Source organism: Dendrobium catenatum, unplaced genomic scaffold, assembly GCF_001605985.2.
Source record: "Dendrobium catenatum unplaced genomic scaffold, ASM160598v2 fragScaff_scaffold_601, whole genome shotgun sequence".
Lineage (NCBI taxonomy): Eukaryota > Viridiplantae > Streptophyta > Magnoliopsida > Asparagales > Orchidaceae > Dendrobium > Dendrobium catenatum.
Window position 1 is genome coordinate 1,048,394 of NW_021319063.1, and position 22,460 is coordinate 1,070,853.

The following is a 22,460-nucleotide window of genomic DNA, read 5'->3' on the forward strand; positions in this document are numbered from 1 at the left end:
GAAAAGGCGTGGAACAAACGCGGCCGTGGCCAACAGAGGAAGAAAGGTAGAAGAAGATGGCGACGGTGAGCCTGCCCCGGGCTCTCTCGGAAAACTGATGAAGGTGCTTGCGACTGGACAGACAAGCCTGATTACTGGGCATTCGTTGGGCACCCTCTTTCTTACCCTTCATACACAGACAACACCCGCACGAGCTCGGAGAACCTCCGCTCTTCGATCGAGCTTCGCTCCCTCTCATCAACATCACTTGTCTCTCTTGCGCTTCTCTACCAGCCCAGCAGTACTCTAATTCTTTCCTCTTACTCACAAAACTCACGAATCCTTTCTTTGGTCTTCTCCTTACATAATCCGCAATCCTCTTCACGCGATCCAGGCTCTGGATAAAGTTGTAAGAAAGAAGATTAACGCCCTGGGGTCCGAAGGCCTGCGAATATCAGTGAGTTTCATTTACACAGGGATTTGTACTTCAGTTGTTTTTTCATATTTTCTAATCTAACATCAATTACCATATGCGACCCGGAAATCTTGTCCACAGTTGGTTTTACAATAAGGAAGATTACGCTCCAACTGTTTCTTATGTTAGCATATAGAACAATACGCTTCTATATGTATACTCTTGCTGACTGTATCAGATCATTACTTGGAAGGTTCTAATAAAATGTGCTGAATGATGATCGGTTGCCAATATCTTGTTTACGCCGGGTAATTAAGGTTTGGTTTGTGGCATGTTGGGTTAGGGTTAGACAGCATTCTCTCATTCAAATTCGTTTAGTCCAAGCCTCATTGAAAATTTAATTTGCTGTTTCGTTGAATTCTTTTGTGGGTTTCTTATTCTGATTATATTCAAAATATTTGTGGAGAGAGGGACCCAATTATTTTGATCTACAAAGAAAAAAACTATATTGACTTCCTAAGATAGCAATAAAGACATCAAAAATATGCCTCAGAACAGTCAGGACCTACAAATAAACCACACTAAATAATGTCACCTTTGAATATTATCAAAGATTGCATTTTACAAGAGCGTGCACAATCTCCTATGACATCTTTACAAACGACTACAGACATAAAGACAAACACAATCTTAAAGATTTTGCCTTGAGAAGATAATTACTGTGGGTGGATACATGCGACTGATATGAAGAAAGAGATTAGAAGTCAAGAAGAAGAGGGAAAGAGCCCGCAGGGATTTTCCAGAGAGGAGGGAAAGAAGCTTAGAAAGAGCCCGCAGGGGGATCAAAGCCAAAAACCCTACTCAGTTCTCTCCAATGAAATCCACATTTATTCGACACACCATTGCCTTCCACAAAATACTTCATATTACTGAGGGCCAAAGAGCGAGGGTGAATGCGCAAAAAGCCCAGTTTTCATAAATGTTCACAACATACCAAAGGCAATCTAGATTATCACGGATTACCAAAAGACATTTTGGAAAAACAGCCCAGCAAAAGTCTCAAAACCCAAAGAGCCAAGAGTGCAAACAGGCCCAATGAATCAAAGGCAGCAAGTTTCGGTAACAAAGCATTCCAAAAGCTGAGCTGAATTCCCAAAGGAAAAATCAGCAACCTTCCCATTGAATTCAGCCACCCAAGCCATGGCCAACATCTTCTTACGGAACTCAAGGCAGCAAACAGGCCGAGAAAAATTCCCAAATCCAGCACAGCCACGGGAAAAGGTTCCCAATCGGAAATAGAGCAATGCATAGAAATATCAGCCAACCAATAGATGTCAAACATTAACCTCATTCCACATTAAATTTCCAAGCATTTTGAATCCACCACCCAATAATTAACCAAAGCCATGGATTCCCAAGAGACAACACAAAAAAACACAAGAACCTTGTGGAAACCTCAGGGGTTTTTTTCATGGAAATACTAAACACACAAATTTGGCGATTGTCCACAAAAGCCTATTTAGTGGAACCCCAAAAAGCGAACTACCACAAAAAAGCATAAAAAGTTATCTTAATAAAAGTATTAATAAATGAACTAAAATGCTAGCTCATATATGAGTAACCTCTTAGTTCAATAATGAACTTAAAGCTTCAGCCATAAATGAACTAAAAGTTTGTAGGCTCAAAATATGAAAAATTCTCTAGACTCAAGGAAGCCAAAAATATGATTTTATTTTGGAATGGCGTTGACCCTCCCTCTTGTCACATCAGACTCCCCTACTTGAAGAACTCATCTTCCCGTATGAGTTAGCTTTTGTTTTTCATTTTTATTTTTTTGATTAATAAAAAAAACACAACAAACAAAGATTCAACCGTTAGACTTGAGACTCACAACTGTGACTACAAGAACTTGACAACGACTTGACTACAAAAAACTTAGACATAGACTTACTACAAAACTTTGACAAACTCACAAGACTCAAATTAACAAACTAAAATTGACGACAAATCCTTAGGACTTCCTAAACTTGCTCTGGTACCATAAGATGTAATCAAAAATTTGGGAAGAGGGTACCCAAATTTTTGATCACAAAAAAAAAAACTTAATGACTTCTAGATAGAATAAAAGACACAAAATGCTACAAAAGGATACAAATAAACCACAAATAACTTCACTTAATATATAAAAAGATGAATTACAAGTACGCTTACAACTCTTGACACTTACAAACGATCGCAAAATTATAAGGACTATAACACAACAAGACAACCTAAAGAAGCTTGCCTTGAGAAGAAAAGATACATTGTGGGGTGGATAATGGCGACTGAGAAGAAAAGAAATTAGAAGTCAAGGAGAAGAGGGAAAGAGCCCGCAGGATTCCAGAGGAGGAGGGAAATGAAGCTTTATGAAAGAGCTCCGCAGAGTTTCTTAAAGCCAAAAACCACTCACGGGTTTCTCTCTCAAAAATCACATTATCACACACACTTCCTTCACAAAGATACTTCATATGTATTAGGGCCAAAGAGGGGAATGACCAAAAGCCATCTTCATAAATGTTCAACAACATTCCAAAAGCAATTAGTTTTCATAGGATTCCAAAGAATTTGGTGAAAAAAACAGCCCTAGCAAATCGCAAAAACAAAGAGCCAGCTAAACAGGCCAAGAATTCAAGGGCTAGCAAGTTCAGGAAAAAGCATTCCAAAAAGCTGGCTTAATTCCCAAAGGAAAAATCAGCACTTCCCTTGAATTCAGCCAACCAAGCCATGCCAACATCTCACGGGAACCAAGGCAAGCAAACAGGCGGAAAATCCCAAGCAGCAACAGCCACGGGGAAAAGGCCTCCCAATTTCGGATATAGGCAATTGCATAGAAAATCATCAGCCAACAACTAATGTCAAACATTAACTTCCCACAGTAATACATCAAGCATAAATCCAAGCCCCCAAATTAATTACAAAGCATGGAGATTCCCAAGAGACAAACACAAAAACAAAGAACCTTGGCGTGCGAAACCCAAGGGGGTTTTTTCATGAAATACTAAACACACAATTTGGGGCATTCCAATAAAGCTATTTTTGAACCCCAAAAAGACTACCACATAAAAAAGAGCATAAAAAGTACTTATTAATAAAAGATAATACAATGAACTAAAATGCTAGCTCATAATGAGCTAATTCCCTTAGTTCAATAATGACTAAGTTTCAAGCTCATAAATGAACTAAAAGTTTAGCTCAAATTAGTTCGAAAAACTTTCTAGACTCAAGCGAACCAAAAAATATGAATTTATTTGGATATTGGGGTTGACCCCCCCTTTGTCTACAATTCATTATTCTGAGGGCATAAATTTAATCTGCTCTGTTGAAGATGCATTAATAGAAAGAGAAATGGCAGAATAACATTATTCTTCTGATTCACCAAAGAAGCAATAACTATTAAAGTTTTTTATAAAAGTACTAATTCTGATTCGTGTTCCGAAGGAAGTTACTCTTCTGGAGTATGCTAGGCTTTACTGAATGCATATAACATCTGTTGCAATCTTGTGTTATTCATATCATCCTTTTCTTTGTCCAGAATAATTCTGTCTAGGACCAAAAAAGAAATTAATTTCAGCCTAAATGTTTCTATGATTGCTCAAATCAAAGTTGTTTCAGATGAGTGCATATTTGTAAAGGCTCGTATATATGTACAGGATAGCGAAGCCAATTTGAGCTCTGCAGTGCAAAAACTGAGAAGATTGATCATTCTAAACCTCCTGAAGGAGGCCTAAAGCAGAGCTGATGTCACCTTCAGCGCCAGGAAATTGTGATCATTGCTTCTTCGCGCGTTACCAGACTTTCAATGAAGAGGCATGTCAGTAGCTTTCTTATTTGTATTTTTCTTTTTTTGAAGTTCAATGTCAGCGGCATCAATTTTTTAGATTCTAGCTCAAGCTTATTTCTTATGCCTAAAAAACTAAATTAATTTACTTCCAAACAAATAACATGCAAATTTAACTGCCAACTAAGAATAAAGGAAAAAACATTGAATGGATAATTTTTTCAAGGCTTCGTCCAGCATGTTCAAGAAAACATGCTAACTGCGCCAAGATACTCTCAAAGAACACATCACCTTGGATTAAGGTATTCATAATCATTGGTCTCATCTTATTTGTAAGGTGCAGTAAATTTCCAAGCGTAGATGGCCTTCTGTTAACTTGGAATACAATTTATAATAAAGATGTTATTATGAATTATTTTAAAAAATAGCAGAGGGAGGATGTGCCTGAAATAATGCAACAAGTAATGAGGAATTTGACATCCTATATTTTCTATATGAAAATTAAGTTAGTAAAATGTTTTTTTAATAACCCTTGATCTGAAAATATGTCCTAACCAGAGGTCTGTTTAATTGCGAGTGAGTGTGTGGTGTAGGCCCAAGTTGTGGAAATAGTTATCCGCTTTTCTTTTGGCGTTGGATAACTGTCAACGTGAAAACAAATGCATCAATTAGAAACATCGAGGCTTTCCTGCCAGTTATAGTATCGGGGGAGGGATTGGTTATGTGTTGGCCTTAAAACCTTTTTTTCCCCGCTGCCAACCTTCTCTTCGGAGTTATAGTCCACTGCTCACAGGCAGCCACGGCCTTCTCTAGAATTAATTCTTCGGCCCATTAATGTCTGGCCCATAATCAAGGCCTTCGAGCCCGACTCATGCAAAAAAATTGCGGGTTCCTTGGAAATAACAAATAACATTTATTAAAACTATTAACACTTACATTATTAAACTATAACAGTATCTTATTTAACATTAAGTATATATTTTTCATTACTACAACGCTACAAATAGTTTGTTTATACTTAGTTTATAGAAATTATTTTTCATTACAACAACACTTACACTAGTTGAGATAAATTCATTAAGAATATTTAACTTTTTTGAGGTTTTTTTGTCAAAGCATTATTCGATTAAGCTAACCTATGTGGTGGAGGTCAAAATAAGTCTATAATGGATGTTTGATCCATCTGAGATTGTTTGTCAGCACATTGCTTAATGACGTTAACATGTATGGAAGAGGTTAAAAAATTCACGAAGAATGTTTGACCTATTCAAGATTATTTATCAGAGTATTGCTCGATAATGTTAACTTGTGTGAAAGAGATTGAGAGTAATTCAACAAGGATGTTTAACATATCCGATGTTATTTGTCAAAGTATTATTTGATGTCATTAACATGCGTTGAAGAGGCCAAGATAAATTCAATAAGAATGTTTGACATATCCAAAATTATTTATCAAAGTATTGTTTAATAGCATTAACTTGTGTGAAAGAGATCGAGAAAATCCACCAAGGATGCTTGAACCATTTAAGATTGTTAGTCAAAGTGTTGCTCAATAATATTAACATGCATGAAAAAAATCAAATCAAATCCCCCTGGAACCAATTATGCCTTGATTGGGATACAATGAACGTTGTCTATATCCCAAATTGAATGTAAAGATTGGTCTATATTTAGGCCATTGTTTTTTTTTTTTTTTTTGTTTTTTTTTTTATTTTTTTTTTTTGTTGAAACTATGATCTTGCTCAATGAGTAGAAGTCTGTTTGGAGACTATAGAATTTTGGATTCACATAAAGTTTTCATGTATTTGTTAGAAGTTTTTATGATAGATGATTGCTAGCAAGATTATCTTCGATGCATAAAATATCGGAATGACTTGGATGACCATAACAGCATTTGAGATTGTAATCAACATTGCCCCCAATCCAAATATAATTACCACAAAATTGAGTAGTGAGGGGTAATAGTTGATGGGAGTTGCATGTTTGCTAATGTAATGAGTTTGCCCTTAGTATTGAATAACTTTTTTTCATACATTTTAATAAATCATGGTAATGGGACTACCTTGCTACAACCATGCATAAGACATTGACGTGAACGATCTTTCAAGATTGTAGCGAAAAGTTTACCCCATCCAATGATTATTTCCCACAGATGGCGCAAGCTATTACATGTTAAAACATTTATGGAGGTAGAAAGATATAGGGTTGAGTGTTCTAGCTTTGTTTGAAGATCCAACACACAGAGATAAGAGAAAGAGGTGTATGAGTTATTAAAGAGATAAAAATTTTTATGTGAAAAATACTAAAAGGGGAAAATCAAGGGGACTAACCCAATACAAATAATTATACTAGTGTTTGTAGTTGATTATAAATGATGCACTTTCTCAAGAGAAAGGCATTGGTTTAATGTAGCAAATATGCATCATATATAGCACATTACATAGTGGGAGTTGGAAGAATCCAATAATATAAGAATTGATCTCAAAAGAATATTAACATGTTTGTTTGGTCGGTAGGTCTATAGTCGGGTAATGGAGGTTGGAGGAACCATATTCGATGGGCTACTGTGGTTAGAGGGATTGTAGTCGGTGGGTGATGGAGGAAGGAGGAATCATAGTCGACGGGTGATGGTGGTCAGAGGGACTATAGTTTGTAGATGACGGTGGTTAGAGTGACCATAATCTTAGGGTGGCGATGGTTGGAGGGACCATAGTCAGCAAACGATGGTGGTTGGAAGAACTGTAGTCCACATGTGGCGTTGGTCATAGGGATTGTAGTTAGTGGGCGGTGAAGGTTGCAGGGACTATAGCCAACGGACGAGGGTGGTCATAAGGATTGTAGTCGACTAGCGATAATGGTCGTAGGGACTACAGTCAGCAAGTAACAGAGGTCAGAGGAATCCTAATCAGGGGACAAAGTTGTTTAAAGGGATTGTAATCGATGGGAGACGAAGGTCTGAGGGACCGTAGTTGGCAGGTGATGATAGTCATAGGGATTATAGTTGGCAAGCAATGGAGGTCAAAGGAAGGACCGATAATGGCTGTCGAATGGAGGTCTGATGATTATGGTCGCAAAGGTCTAACAGCAGAACAATTATTACGTCCTCCGACCAGACGTAGAGGAACGTCCGGTCGGAGGCAAATTCCCGCCAAATATTGAGTTGTACCAAGCAAACACGGAGCAATATCAAATAATAATGAGGAATAACATCATGTGAAGACTCAATACCGAGTTATTTCGAGCTATCTTGAGCAATACCAAGTTATACAAAAGTTGTACCGAGTTTTTCCTACAAAAAACTCGGTACAACTCGGTATTTCTCGATATAGCTCGGTATAACTCGGTATTGGTCTTCAAAGAGCGGTATTCATCATTATTATCAAATAATACCTAGTTGTACCGAGCAAATACCGAGTTTTTTGGCGGTAATTTAGTGTCGACCGGACATTCCTCTACGTACGTTCACCGGACCAAATAAAAGTTCCTAACAGCAGTGGCCTAGTGGCAAGGGTTCATCGACGTTGGTGTCAAGGTGGAGATCCGGAATGCTTCAAGCATAGAGCTCTCTTAAGTCTTTAGTCTGAGGTCTAAATCTCCCAAAGTCCAAGCCTCCTTTTTATATGGAAAGATGCATATTTATTGATTTTAAGATTGACATGCTCAAAAAGTACGAAGAAGATTCAGGCTAAATTCGGAGTGCTCCATCGGACAATTCATTTAGACTCTCTCGATCATGAAGAGTTTGTTCAACATTTAAGCATCTTAATTATGTCATAATTAAGCAATCTTAGGCTCATTGGATTATCTCGTCAAGTCCCTCAATTCGACTATTAGCATGCAATATTTGGATGTTATCTATTCGTCCAATTAATGCACTAAAGCTTCTAAATATGCTTCAATCCCTTGATTTGTGCCTATTTGGGCTCGGATTGGATCAATTTTTGTGTCGTTAGGTTCGTCTCATTGAGACATTCAATTTGACTATAAGTTTACTAAAATTGGAGTTTAGATGGTCCCACATTTAATTTTCAAATTTTCTAACTATAATATGCCAAGATTTGTGCTCGATCAAAGTGATTTTGGGTGACATATTAATATCAATGTCAAGGGGATTTAGAGGACAAACTTGCACAAATAAAAACATTGGTTTAAGGCTCTTACTTCCAAGCAACAAAAATCACATCATTTTTATAACACTCTCCTAATATGACTCTTAATATTAGGCAATAAGTTTTTAAATTTTTGTTAAGATTTTGTAAAATGCCACAAAGTCTATGTTGTCACTAAAGAAAGTTTAACATCTTATCTTTGTAACACACTCATAAAAGATAAGTTGAAGAAACGTAAGAATTAAAAAAAAAAAAAATTCAAAAAAAAAAAAGTATAGGGCATGACCAGTTAAAATGATTTTATAAATAATCGACATAGATTATAAATCATGCCATCTCCCATAAATGAAAAAAAATTGTTGATATAACATAATAGGCATAAACAAACTTATATATTTTGTGGTGGATAATGGAGATTAAATGAACCACGTGGCATATAAGTTAACTTTAAGAGATTGTTTGTTATTTGTTGTTCATTCTCAATTGAGAAGGGAGACCAGAGGTCAAAAAGTTTAGCATAAATCTTGGTATTGATTAGAGGTGTAAGTGAGATAAGTCGGCTCGAGCTCGACTCATTTATGGGCTTGCGAGCCAAGTTTATCGAGCTCATGAGTTGAGCTTGAGTTCGAGCTTGATGAGGCTCTGCCCATGAGCTTGCTCGAATATTATTTTTTATTTATTAAATTTGAATATATATAATCCAGCCTAAATTATTATTAACATGAACATGTTTTTTTTTCTAATCCCGCCTAAAACATGCTGGGCTCGTGGTGCTGGGCTCAAAGACAGACAGACGCCTAACATTTTCTATTATCCTAAGAAAATATTTAAATTCATTATCAAGAGATTTGAGAGAGAGAGACATATTAAGCATTTTCCACCTAAAACCAAGTTATGGTATTATATTTCTGGCTTTGGGAGTAAAATTTAATATTAAAGGAAATCTGAAATCAAACATCAGAAATAGGGTGCGTGGGAGAAAATCTTGCTTTGTCTTCACATTTAATATTAAATATTAAAGCATTTAATATATCCTACAACATTTAATGTATTTAATGCCAGCTATTCTTTATATTTGGAAAACAATTACACAACTCACATTGGTCTGTTGGTTGAGAGCTTAGGCTATTAACTAAGAGGTCTTGGGTTCGAGTCTTCGTGTATGGTTGTATGTCTTGCGTGTGTAAGTTTGCCTTAAATGGCCTAAATGTCAAAAAAAAAAAAAAAAACGAAAACAATCCGAGCGTAACAGCCTAACAGCAATTCATCTTCCCCATGCGGGAACCAAGTCACAGTCTCGCGGCACGACACGGCCTCTCAACGATGGGCTCACCTGCGATAACCATGATGAGGGCTTGTCGAGCAACTCGACAAGTCGGACTGCAATGCGACAAGAACAGCTCAGCTTTCCTTTTGAGCTCAATTCGAGCTCGAGTTCAAGCTAATTACCTGACCGATGAGCCAAGCTCGATAAGACCAATACTCAACTCTACTTGACATGTTTATAACCGTAGTATTGACATCGGGAGTTAGAGTTGGGTATCACCAATATGCATCAATCATGTGGGCAACGAGAAGAGTTGACATTGTTAGCGACGTCAAGTGACAAAGTTAACGTGCATCAATATAGTTAGAAGACAATAATAAGAGAATCATAGTCGAGCAATGGTGGTCGATGATCATAATCGGGTAACAATCATCAGAAGATCCAAGGACAACGATGATGGTCAAAGGACTGTGGTTAGAAAATGGTAATCAAAATACTATGGTTGACAGTGTTATGAGGACCATGATTAAGTAATGGAGGTCGAAGGTGTTGGGAGTGGAAGTAAACCACACAATAAAATAAACAACAAAATATAAATGCAGCAAAAAGTTAAGAACATCAGGATTTAATATGGAAAAATTTGAAACTGGGAAAAACTACGGAGCCACACCACATCAAGAAATTCATAATAAAAATTGGAATAAATTTGTACAAGGCTCTCTTCTATCTCGCTCTCTCCTTGCTTCTCTTCTCTCTTACACTGATCTTACATAAGAGCATACTAAGCGATACAATACATGCCACCAAGGGACGCCGCACTTAAGAAAAATAAGAAAGAAAAACTGCTCTACCATCCTCGCAATGCTGTGGTGCCAGTTTGGAGTGCCTCAACACTCAATGTTGTGTCTCAAATCTGCCTGACAGTGTCAGACCTTGAGCGCTGCAGCGCTCCGCTCTTTTATTTTCTCCAAGTAAACTATGCAGTGTCTAAGCATTTGAGTACACAATACTGGGATGCTAGGGTACAAATCTCTTTTATATCCTGCTCTCTCCTTACTTCTCGTATCTCTTACACTGTTCTTACAAAAGAACAAACTAAGTGATACAATACATGCCACCAAGGGACGTCGCACCTAAGAAAAATGACCAATTGCCCTCGCAATGCTGTGGTGCCAGTTTGGAGTGCCTCAACACTTAATGTTGTGTCTCAAATCTGCCTGATTACGTCAGATCTTGAGCGCTGCAACGCTATGCTCTTTTTCTTTTCTCCAAGTGAACTATGTAGTGTCTAGGCATTCATGTACACAATAATGAGACGCTCTGGTACATATTTTCGGGGCGCTCGGGCACACAGTGTTGAGGCATTGTGCTAAAAGAAATAGAGCAATGCACCTGAACCCAAGCAATCCGCATCCCCCCCAAATGAGCATGACAAACCGAGTTAAGGTTCATGGAAATACTACAATCCATTTGATCGACACACTTAAATTCTACAAAGACTAACATAAGGATCATGTGACTAAGGAAGGAGGCCATGGTCAAGCAACGGAGGTCGAATGACCATTGTTAGGAGACAATGGTTAGAGAATTGTAGTCGAGCAATTGTGTTTGGATAACCATAATCGGGTGATGGTGTTTTGATGATGATAGTCGAGTAGTAGTTCGACGATAGTGCTCGTTAGAGCTCCAAAATTATTCAAACCTATAAGCTTTCTTGAATTTCAAACCAAGTGTCCCAACCCCTCGCTCGTGTACAGAATGAGAGTTTATTTATTGATTTTTCAGAATGATATGACCCCTATAAGTATAACTAAAATATGAACTCTCACTCTAATAGATATTGAATCCTCAATCATATTGTTTTTATTTTCATCATTTAAGTTTCTTAATGATATTAGAATTAAACAAATTTTGACTAGTCGAATTCGTATTATTAAGATACCTCATATAATTATAAGCATATAATATTCAAGGATCGTTTTGCCTTTCAGCGTTCCAAAATTTTGTATTAAGCTTCAAGTGTCTTGATCTAGACTTTTTTAGACAAATTTTGGTGTCATTGAGTTCATTTTGTCACAATATTCAATTCGACTATAAAGTTGCCGAAATCAGAATTCGAATGCTCATTAACTTAATTCTAAAAAAATTCAATTCAAATGTACATCAAGATTCACACCAAATCAAGTTTACTGTTAACGACGTATCAAATTCAATATAAAAGTTTATTGATTAATCACATATTACACTAATCTCACAGCAAAACTAAGAACTTAAAATCTATCCTATTTAAAATTTGAGAAAAAAAAAATTATTCACATCCAATATTCTCCTAAGAAATATATTCATATAATCTCATTCGAAATCGATAAAAATCATGCATTTCTTTGACATTTTTTAATTTCTATTCAGCTCAAAACTGCTATTTAGCCAAATGATCCAGACGAATATGCACCAAACATTAATTACCTGCTCAAAGAAACCTCATCTTATTTCCCATTCAAGAAAACCGCCAGCGAGCAGCAAGTAAACCAAATCAAGAAAAAAACAATAAGATGATAGACTTGGTGAAGGATCCTCCTGATAGAGTCACCTGCAACCACTCATTGCCCTCGACCCACCCATCTTCACATCTCAAACAACTAATGATAGCAACTAGTTTTTTTTAGATATTTAGGTCTGTTGCATCCAGGAGTATTCGCTGCGGTAGAGAAATATAAAGTTTAACGTCTTAGCATTGTACAAAAATTCGACACGCAATCAGATAAGAGAAAAGGTCTAGCATTTAGAAGACACCAAGATTTTTACATGAAAAACATCTGAAAAGAGGGAAAAACCACGGGGCCTGGTCCAGTTTGAATGAATCCACTAGTGTTTGTAGTCGATTACAAATGAGGGGAGAAGGTCTTGGCTTGATGTCACAAATGTACATCATATAGAGTGTATTACATGGTGGGAGTTACAATAGATGTATTTGTTTTGTCAGCACGACCATAGCCGATAGGATGGAGGTCGGAAAGACCGTTGTCTGATGATGGAGGTCAGAAGGACCATAGTAGGCGACGGAGGTCGGGAGGACCGTAGTCGGTAGGAGATCGGGGTCTGAGTGACCGTTGTCTGGTGATGGAGGTCGGAGTGGTCATAGTAGGCGACGGAGGTCGGGAGGATCGTAGTCGGTAGGATACCGGGGTCTGAGTGACCGTTGTCTGGTGATGAATGTCGAAGTGACCATAGTAGGTGATGGAGGTTGGGAGGACCATAGTTGGCAGGAGATTGGGGTCTGTGAGGGCCTCTGGCAAAGATGAGGGCCTTTGGCGAAGGTGAGGGCCTCTAGCAAAGGTGAGGGCCTTTGGTGAAGGTGAGGGGTGTTTTGAAAGCTTTCTTACCACCAGCACTGATTTGCAACACAGTAACAAATAAAAAAGCAATAGCTTTTCTGCATTAATAGCATTCTAGTACTCAGCAATTTTAACACTACGAAGGATGCTTTACCTGCATAGTCTTTCATATGCACCTTCTTGGTAAACAGACATCATGTCCATAAGCTCCAAACCAGCACGCTGCAAACAAGCTTATGATCATAGTCATGCATACCTCTAAAATGAATGAAAAGCTTTCATGAACCGGCATCATCACATAAGCAGATATTTCGTTTTTTAAAAATGCATTTGACAAATTTGGAAAAGAATGGAAACAAGCTGGTTAATCTTTTTGCATTCTGAGGAGCAACAGATAAAATAACATCAAAGGAAAAATAATGCAACAACATTCTTTAGACATTTATTGATCTTTTTTTCTATTTCAAATCAAAATTTTCCGGCATATCATTTGTCGTGGTAATAATTCCATTCAGCTATTTGACTGCAAACTCGAGTTTAACAAGCTCGTATTTTCAGTTTCTAGTCAATAATTAGACTTCAATTTTGAAGCAAAGCTACAATTTTAATGTGTAGGACAATTTTGTTAGAGTTTTCCTTTGATGTTAGGAAGAATTTATGAACTATCTAGTTCAAGCTCATGAGTAAATATGCAAATTCAGAAGATCAAACAAAAAAGGAAGGGCACGCAGGTCAGATTGTCCCTCTGGTGATTAGTGGCCACAGTTTGCACTACAAAGCAACATCTCTGCTAAAAGCACATATAAGGTTAAGGCAACACAACCAATCCCTCCCCGGATACTATAACTGGCAGGAGCCTGATGTTCTAATTATGCATTTTTTAGAACACCAACCACAAAAAGAAAAAGCGGATACTATTTCCACAACTTGGGCCTACACCACACACTCATGCATTAACAGACTGGTAGGACATATTTCAGATCAAGGGTTTAATAAAAAAAAACATTTACTAACTTATTTTCATATAGAAATAAGGATGCAAATTCTCATTCTTGCATTATTTCAGGCACAATCCCTCCCCTGCTATTTTTTAAAATTATTCATAAAACATCTTTAATAAATGTATTACCAAGTTAACAAAGCCATACTTGAATTTACTGCAACCTTCAAAAAGATGAGACAATGATATGATACCTGGTGATGTGTTCTTAAGAGTATCTTGCAGTTAGCATGTATTTCTTGAACATGCTGGAGTGCCTTGAAAAAATTATCATTCAGTTCCTCATCCCTTAGTGCAGAAATCTGCATTTATTGTGGAAGTAAAATTAATAGTTTTAGCAAAATAAGCCTACTATAATCTAAATAAATTGATGCCCTGACATTGAACTTCAAAAAAAGAAAAATACATCAATAAAGCTACTGACATGCCTCTTCATTGGAAAGTTGGTAATCGCGAAGAAAGCATGACACAATTTCCTGGCGCTGAGTAGTGACATCAAGCTCTTGCTTTAGCCTCTCAGTGGTACGAATGATATCTCCAGTACTTGCACTGCAGCTGCTCAATGCCTTCGCTATCCTGTAATATATAAGGCTTACAAATAGCACTCCATCTGAAACAACTTTGATTTGGCAATCATAGAAAATTTAGGCTGAATTAATTTCTTTTTGTCCTAACAGAATTATTCTGGACAAAAGAAAAGGAGTTGAATAACACAAGATTGAAACAATGTTATCATGCATTCAGTAAACACTAGCATACCCCCGAAGAGTAACTTCCTTCGGACACGAATCAGAATTAGTACTTTTTAAAAAATTTTAAAAGTTTGCTTCTTTGGTGATAGAAGAATAATGTTAATCCATTCTCTCTTTCTATTAATGCATCTTCAACAGCAGATCAAATTTATGCCCTCAGAATAAGAACCCAAAAGAATTACAACAGCAATAAAATCTTCCAATGAGCTTGGACTACGAATTATTGAATAGAAAATGCTGTCTAACCCTAACCCAACATGAAACAAACAAACCTTAACCACCCGGGTACAAAAAAATTGGCAACGATCAATATTCCACATATTATTAGAACCTTCCAACTAATGATTGAACAGTCAGCAGAAGTAATACAATAGCGTATTTGTTCATCTAACATAAGAAACAGTTGAGCGTAATATCCTTATTGTAAAACCACTGTGGAACAAATTCCGGGTCGTCTATGGTAATGATTTAAGAAAATGGATAAAACACTGAAGTACAAATCCCGGTAAAGAAACTCACTGATCGCAGCATTCGGCCAGGGCGTTAATTTCTTCTTCAACTTTATCCAGAGCCTGGATCGCGTGAAGAGGATTGCGGATTATGTAAGGAAGAAACCAAAGAAGGATCTGAGGTTTTGTGAGTAAGAGGAAAGAATAGAGTACCTGCTGGGCTGGTAGAGAAGCAGAAAGAAAGTGATGGTTGATGGAGAGGGAGCGAAGCTCGATCGAAGAGCGGAGGTTCCTCCGAGCCTGCGGGGTGTTGTCTGTGTAGAAGGTAGAAAGGGTGCCCAACGAATCCAGTAGATCAGGGCTGTCTGTCCGAGTCGCAAGCACCTTCTTCAGTTTCCGAGAGAGCCCCGGGGCAAGGCTCACCGTCGCCATCTTCTTCTCCTTTCTTCCTCTGTTGGCCGCGGCCGTTTGTTCTCCGCCTTTTTTTCCCCGCTGCCAACCTTCTCTTCGGAGTTATAGTCGACTGCTCACAGGCAGCCACGGCCTTCTCTAGAATTAATTCTTCGGCCCATTAATGCCTGGCCCATAATCAAGGCCTTCGAGCCCGACTCATGCAAAAAAACTGGCTGGTTCCTTGGAAATAACAAATAACATTTATTAAAACTATTAACACTTACATTATTAAACTATAACAGTATCTTATTTAACATTAATTATATATTTTTCATTACTACAACGCTACAAATAGTCTGTTTATACTTAGTTTATAGAAATTATTTTTCATTACTACAACACTTACACTAGTTGAGATAAATTCATTAAGGATATTTAACTTATTTGAGGTATTTTGTCAAAGCATTATTCGATGAAGTTAACCTATGTGGTGGAGGTCAAGATAAGTCCATAAGGAAGGTTTAATCCATCCGAGATTGTTTGTCAGCACATTGCTTAATGACGTTAACATGTATGGAAGAGGTTAAATAATTCACAAAGGATGTTTGGCCTATGTAAGATTATTTATCAGAGTATTGCTCGATAATATTAACATAGAGTATTGCTCGATAATGTTAACATATGTGAAAGATATTGAGAGTAATTCAACAAGGATGTTTAACATATCCGATGTTATTTGTCAAAGTATTATTTGATATCATTAACATGAGTTGAAGAGGCCAAGATAAATTCAATAAGAATGTTTGACATATCCAAAATTATTTATCGAAGTATTATTTAATAGTGTTAACCTGTATGGAAGAGATCGAGGGAATCCACCAGGGATACTTGAACCATTCAAGATTATTAGTCAAAGTGTTGCTCAATAATATTAACATGCGTGAAAAAAATCAAATCAAATCCCCCCTGGAACTAATTATGCCTTGATTGGGATACAACAAACGTTGTCTGTATCCCAAATTGAATGTAAAGATTGGTCTATCTTTGGGCCTTTTTTTTTTTTTTTTTTTTTTTTTTTTTTTTTTTTTTTTTTTTTTTTTTTTTTTTTTTTTTGAGACTATGACCTTGCCCAAGGAGTAGAAGTCTGTTTGGAGACTCTATAGAATTTTGTATTCACTTAAAGTTTTCATGTATTTGTTAGAAGCTTTTAAGATAGATGATTTCTAGCAAGATTATCTTGGATGCATAAAATATCGGAATGACTTGAATGACCATAACAACATTTGAGATTGTAGTCAACATTGTCCCCCAGTCCAAATCTAATTACCACAAAATTGATGCAATGAGGGATAATAGTTGATGGGAGATGCATGTTTGCTAATGTAATGAGTTTGCCCTTAGTATTGAATACCTTTTTTTCATACATTTTAATACAGCATGGTAATGGGACTACCTTACTACAACCATGCACAAGACATTGGCGTGAACGATCTTTCAAGATTGTAGCAAAAAGTTTCCCCCCATCCAATGATTATTTCCACAGATGGCGCAAGCTATTACAAGTTAAAAGATTCATGGATGTATAAAGATATAGGGTTTAGTGTCCTAGCTTTGTTTGAAGATCCAGCACACAGAGATAAGAGAAAGATGTGTAAGAGTTATTAAAGAGATAAAAAATTTACGTGAAAAATAATAAAGAGGGGAAAATCAATGGGACTAACCCAATTAAAATAATTATACTAGTATTTGTAGTTTATTAGAAATGATGCCCTTTCTCAAGAGAAAGGCATTGGTTTAATATAGCAAATATGCATCATATATAGCACATTACATAGTGGGAGTTGGAAGAATCCAATAATATCAGAATTGTTCTCAAAAGAATTTTAGCATGTTTGTTTGGTCGGTAGGTTTATAGTCGAGTGACGGAGGTTGGAGGAACCATATTCGGTGGGCTACGGTGGTCAGAGGAACTGTAATCGGTGGATGATGGAGGAAGGAGGAATCATAGTCAACGGGCGATGGTGGTCGGAGGGACTATAACTTGTAGATGACGGTGGTTAGAGGGATCGTAGTCTTAGGGTGGCGATGGTCAGAGGGACCATAGTCAACACACGATGGTGGTTGGAGGGACTGTAGTCCACGGGTGGCGGTGGTCATAGGGACTGTAGTTAGTGGGCGGTGAAGGTTGCAGGGACTATCGCCAACGGGCGAGGGTGGTCATAAGGATTGTAGTCGACTAGCGATAATGGTCGTAGGGACTACAGTCAGTGAGTAGCATAGGTTAGAGGAATCCTAATCAGGGGACAAAGGTGTTTAAAGGGATTGTAATCGGTGGGCGACGGAGGTCAGAGGGACCGTAGTTGGCAGGTGACGATAGTCATAGGGACTATAGTTGACAAGCAATGGAGGTCAAATGAAGGCCCGATAATGGATGTCGAATGGAGGTCTGATGGTTATGGTCGCAAAGGTCTAGCAACGGTGGCCTAGTGGTAAGGGTTCATCGACGGTGGTGTGGAGGTGGAGGTCCGGAATGTTTCAAGCATTGAGCTCTCTTAAGTATTCAGCCTAAGGTCTAAATCTCCCAAAGTCCAAGCCTCCTTTTTATGTGGAAAGAGGAGGCATATTTATTGATTTTAAGATTGACATGCTCAAAAAGTACGAAGAAGATTCATGCTAAATTCGGAGTGCTCCATCGGACAGTGCATTTAGACTCTCTCGATCATGAAGAGTTTGCTCAACATTTAAGCATCTTAATTATGTCATAATTAAGCAATCTTAGGCTCATTGGATTATCTTGTCAAGTCGCTCGATGCAACATTAGCATGCAATATTTGGATATCATTTATTCATCCAATTAATGCACTAAAGCTTCTAATATGCTTCAATCCCCTATTTGTGCCTATTTGGGCTCGGATTGGATCAATTTTGGCGTAGTTAGGTTCGTCTCATTGAGACATTCAATTTGACTATAAGTTTACTAAAATTGGAGTTTAGATGGTCCCACATTTAATTTTCAAATTTTCTAACTATAATATGCCTCAAGATCTGTGCTCGATCAAAGTGATTTTGGGTGACATATTAATATCAATGTCAAGGGGATTTAGAGGACAAACTTGCACAAATAAAAACATTGGTTTAAGGCTCTTACTTCCAAGCAACAAAAATCACATTAGTTTTATAACACTCTCCTAATATGACTCTTAATATTAGGCAATAAGCTTTTAAATTTTTGTTAAGATTTTGTAAAATGCCACGAAGTCTATGTTGTCACTAAAGAAAGTTTAACATCTTATCTTTGTAACACACTCATAAAAAGATAAGTTGAAGAGACGTAAGAGTTTTTTTTTTTTTAATTCAAAAAAAAATTATGAGGCATGACCTAGTTAAAATGATTTTATAAATAGTCGACATAGATTACAAATCATGCCATCTCCCATAATTGAAAAAATTGTTGATATAACATAATAGGCATAAACCAAAACTTATATATTTTGTGGTGGATGATAGAGATTAAATGAACCACGTAGCATATAAGTTAATTTTAAGAGATTGTTTGTTATTTGTTGTTCATTCTCAATTGAGGAGGGAGATCAGAGGTCAAAAAGTTTAGCATAAATCTTGGTATTGATTAGAGGTGTAAGTGAGATAAGTCGGCTCGCGAGTCGGCTCGAGCTCGACTCATTTATGGGCTTGCGAGCCAAATTTATCGAGCTCATGAGTTGAGCTTGAGTTCGAGCTTGATGAGGCTCTGCTCATGAGCTTGCTCAATTATTATTTTTTATTTATTAAATTTGAATATATATATATATATATATATATATATATATAATCCAGCCTAAATTATTATTAACATGAACCTATTTTTTTTTCTAATCCCGCCTAAGACATGCTGGGCTCGAAGGTAGACAGACGCCTAACATTTTCTATTACCCTAAGAAAATATTTAAATTCATTATCAAGAGATTTGAGAGAGAGAGAGAGAAATATTAGTTCTCTTGAGAATTTTTAATATTTAAGCATTTTCCACCTAAAGCCAAGTTATGGTATTATATTTCTGGCTTTGGGAGTAAAATTTAATATTAAAGAAAATCTGAAATCAAACATCAGGAATAGGGTGCGTGGGAGAAAATCTTGCTTTGTCGTAACATTTAATATTAAATATTAAAGCATTTAATATATCCTACAACTTTTAATGTATTTAATGCCAGCTATTCTTTATTTTTGGAAAATAATAAGAGACAACTCACATTGACCTCTTGGTTGAGAGCTTATGCTATTAACTAAGAGGTCTTGGGTTCGAGTCTTAGTGTATGGTCGTATGCGTTGCGTGTGTGAGTTTGCCTTAAATGGCCTAAATGTCCAAAAAAAAAAAGAGAGAAAACAATCCAAGCATAATAGCAATTCATCTTCCCCATGCGGGAACCAAGTCGCGGGCTCGCAGGTGGAAGGCACGACACGACCTCTCAACGATGGGCTCACCTGCGGGAACCATGACAAGGGCTTGTCGAGTCGCTCGACAAGCCGGCCTGCAATGCGACAAGTACAGCTCAAGCTTGCCTTTTGAGCTCAATTTGAGCTCGAGTTCAAGCTAATTATCTGACCGATGAGCCAAGCTCAATAAGACCATTACTCAACTCGACTCGACATGTTTACAACAGTAGTATTGACATTAGGATTTAGAGTTGGTATCACCAATGTGCATCGATCATGTGGGTGATGAAAAGAGTTAACGGTGTTAGCGACGTCATGTGACAAAGTTAACGTGCGTCAATATAGTCAGATGACAATAACTAGAGAATCATAGTCGAGCAATGGTGGTCGATGATCATAATCGGGTAACAATCATCAAAAGATCAAAGGACAATGATGGTGGTCAAAGGACTATGGTTAGAAAATGGTAATCAAATACTATGTCGACGGTGTTATGAGGACCATGATTAAGTAATGGAGGTCAAAGGTGTTGGGAGTGGAAGTAAATCACACAATAAAACAAACAAAAAAATATAAATGCAGCGAAAAGTTAAAAACACCAGGATTTAACGTAGAAAATTTTCGAAACTAGGAAAAACTACGGAGCCACACCACATCACACCAAGAAATTCATTATAAAAATTGGAAGAAATTTGTACATGCACATAAGAGCATACTAAGCGATATAATACATGCCACCAAGGGACACCGTATTTAAGAAAAATGAGAAAGAAAAATTGTTCCACCAGCCTCGCAATGATGTGGTGCCGGTTTGGAATGCCTCAACACTCAATGTTGTGTCTCAAATCTGTCTGACAACGTCTGATCTTGAGCGCTGCAGCGCTCTGCTCTTTTTCTTTTCTCCAAGTAAACTATGCAGTGTCTAGGCATTTGAGTACACAATACTGGGATGCTCGGGTACAAATCTCTTTTATATCCCGCTCCCTCCTTGCTTCTCTTCTCACACTGTTCTTACATAAGAACAAATTAAGTGATACAATACATGCCACCAAGGGACGTCGCACTTAAGAAAAATGAGAAAGAAAATCTGTCCAATTGCCCTCGTAATGCTGTGGTGCCAGTTTGGAGTGCCTCAAAACTTAATGTTGTGTCTCAAATTTGCCTAATAGCGTCAGATCTTAAGCGCTGCAGTGCTCTGCTCTTTTTCTTTTCTCCAAGTGAACTATGTAGTGTCTAGGCATTCAAGTACACAATACTGAGAAGCTCGGGTACATTGTGTTGAGGTGTTGTGCTAAAAAAAATAGAGCAAAGCACATGAACCCAAGCAGTTTGCATCCCCCCCCCCCCCCCCCCCACATAACACCCCCATACCCCCCAATGAGCATTACAAACTGAGTTGAGGTTCATGGAAATACTACAATCCAATTGATTGACACGCTTAAATTCTGCAAAGACTAACATAAGGATCTTGCGACTGAGGAAGGAGACCATGGTCAAGCAACAGAGGTCGAATGACCATTGTTAGGAGACAATGGTGAGAGGACTATAGTCGAGCAATTGTGTTTGGATAATCATAATCGGGTGATGGTGCTTTGACGATGATAGCCGAGTAGTAGTTCGACGATAGTGCTCGTAGGAGCTCCAAAATTATTCAAACCTATAAGCTTTCTTGAATTTCAAACCAAGTGTCCCAACCTCTCGCTCGTGTACAAAATGAGAGTTTATTAATTGATTTTTCAGAATGATATGACCCCTATAAGTATAGCTAAAATATGAACTCACTCTAATAGATATTGAATCCTCAATCATATTGTTTTTTATTTTCATCATTTAAGTTTCTTAATGATATTAGAATTAAACAATTTTGACTAGTCGAATTCGTATTATTAAGATACCTCATATAATTATAAGCATACAATATTCAAGGATCGTTTTGCCTTTCAGCATTCCAAAATTTTGTATTAAGCTTCAAGTGTCTTGATCTAAGCTTTTTTAGACAATTTTTGGTGTCATAGAGTTCATTTTGTCACAATATTCAATTCGACTATAAAGTTGCCGAAATCAGAATTCGAATGCTCATTAACTTAATTCTAAAAAAATTCAATTCAAATGTACATCAAGATTCACACCAAATCAAGTTTACTGATAACGACGTATCAAATTCAATATAAAAGTTTATTGATTAATCACATATTACACTAATCTCACAGCAAAACTAAGAACTTAAAATCCATCATAATTAAAATTTGAGAAAAAAAAAATATTCACATCCAATATTCTCCTAAGAAAATATATTCATATAATCTCATTCGAAATCGATACAAATCATGCATTTCTGTGACTTTTTTTTTTTTGTGACGAGGAACATTGTCTTTAGGTCAGTGAAAATCCCGGTCGACCTAGCATGCAACCCACAACAATTTACACGGGCCAACACTTAAGGCTTTCACTGCTTGCCAAGGGATTCGAACCAAGGACCTAGGCTTTGCAAAGCCGGCTCTTCACCACTCGGA

The 22,460-nt window shown here is 37.2% G+C and overlaps 1 protein-coding gene across 1 annotated transcript; it reads right to left on the reverse strand.

Annotated features, from left to right (window-relative positions):
* Positions 1–13,015: 13,015 nt before the first annotated feature.
* Positions 13,016–15,647, reverse strand: LOC110116309 (conserved oligomeric Golgi complex subunit 6-like). Its single transcript, XM_028694945.1, has 5 exons — positions 15,337–15,647; positions 15,194–15,246; positions 14,351–14,498; positions 14,117–14,224; positions 13,016–13,144 (listed from the first exon to the last, which is right to left on the reverse strand). Exons 1-5 carry the CDS (start codon positions 15,553–15,555, stop codon positions 13,073–13,075), a joined length of 600 nt encoding a protein of 199 aa, XP_028550778.1. The 5' UTR covers positions 15,556–15,647; the 3' UTR covers positions 13,016–13,072.
* Positions 15,648–22,460: the final 6,813 nt, after the last annotated feature.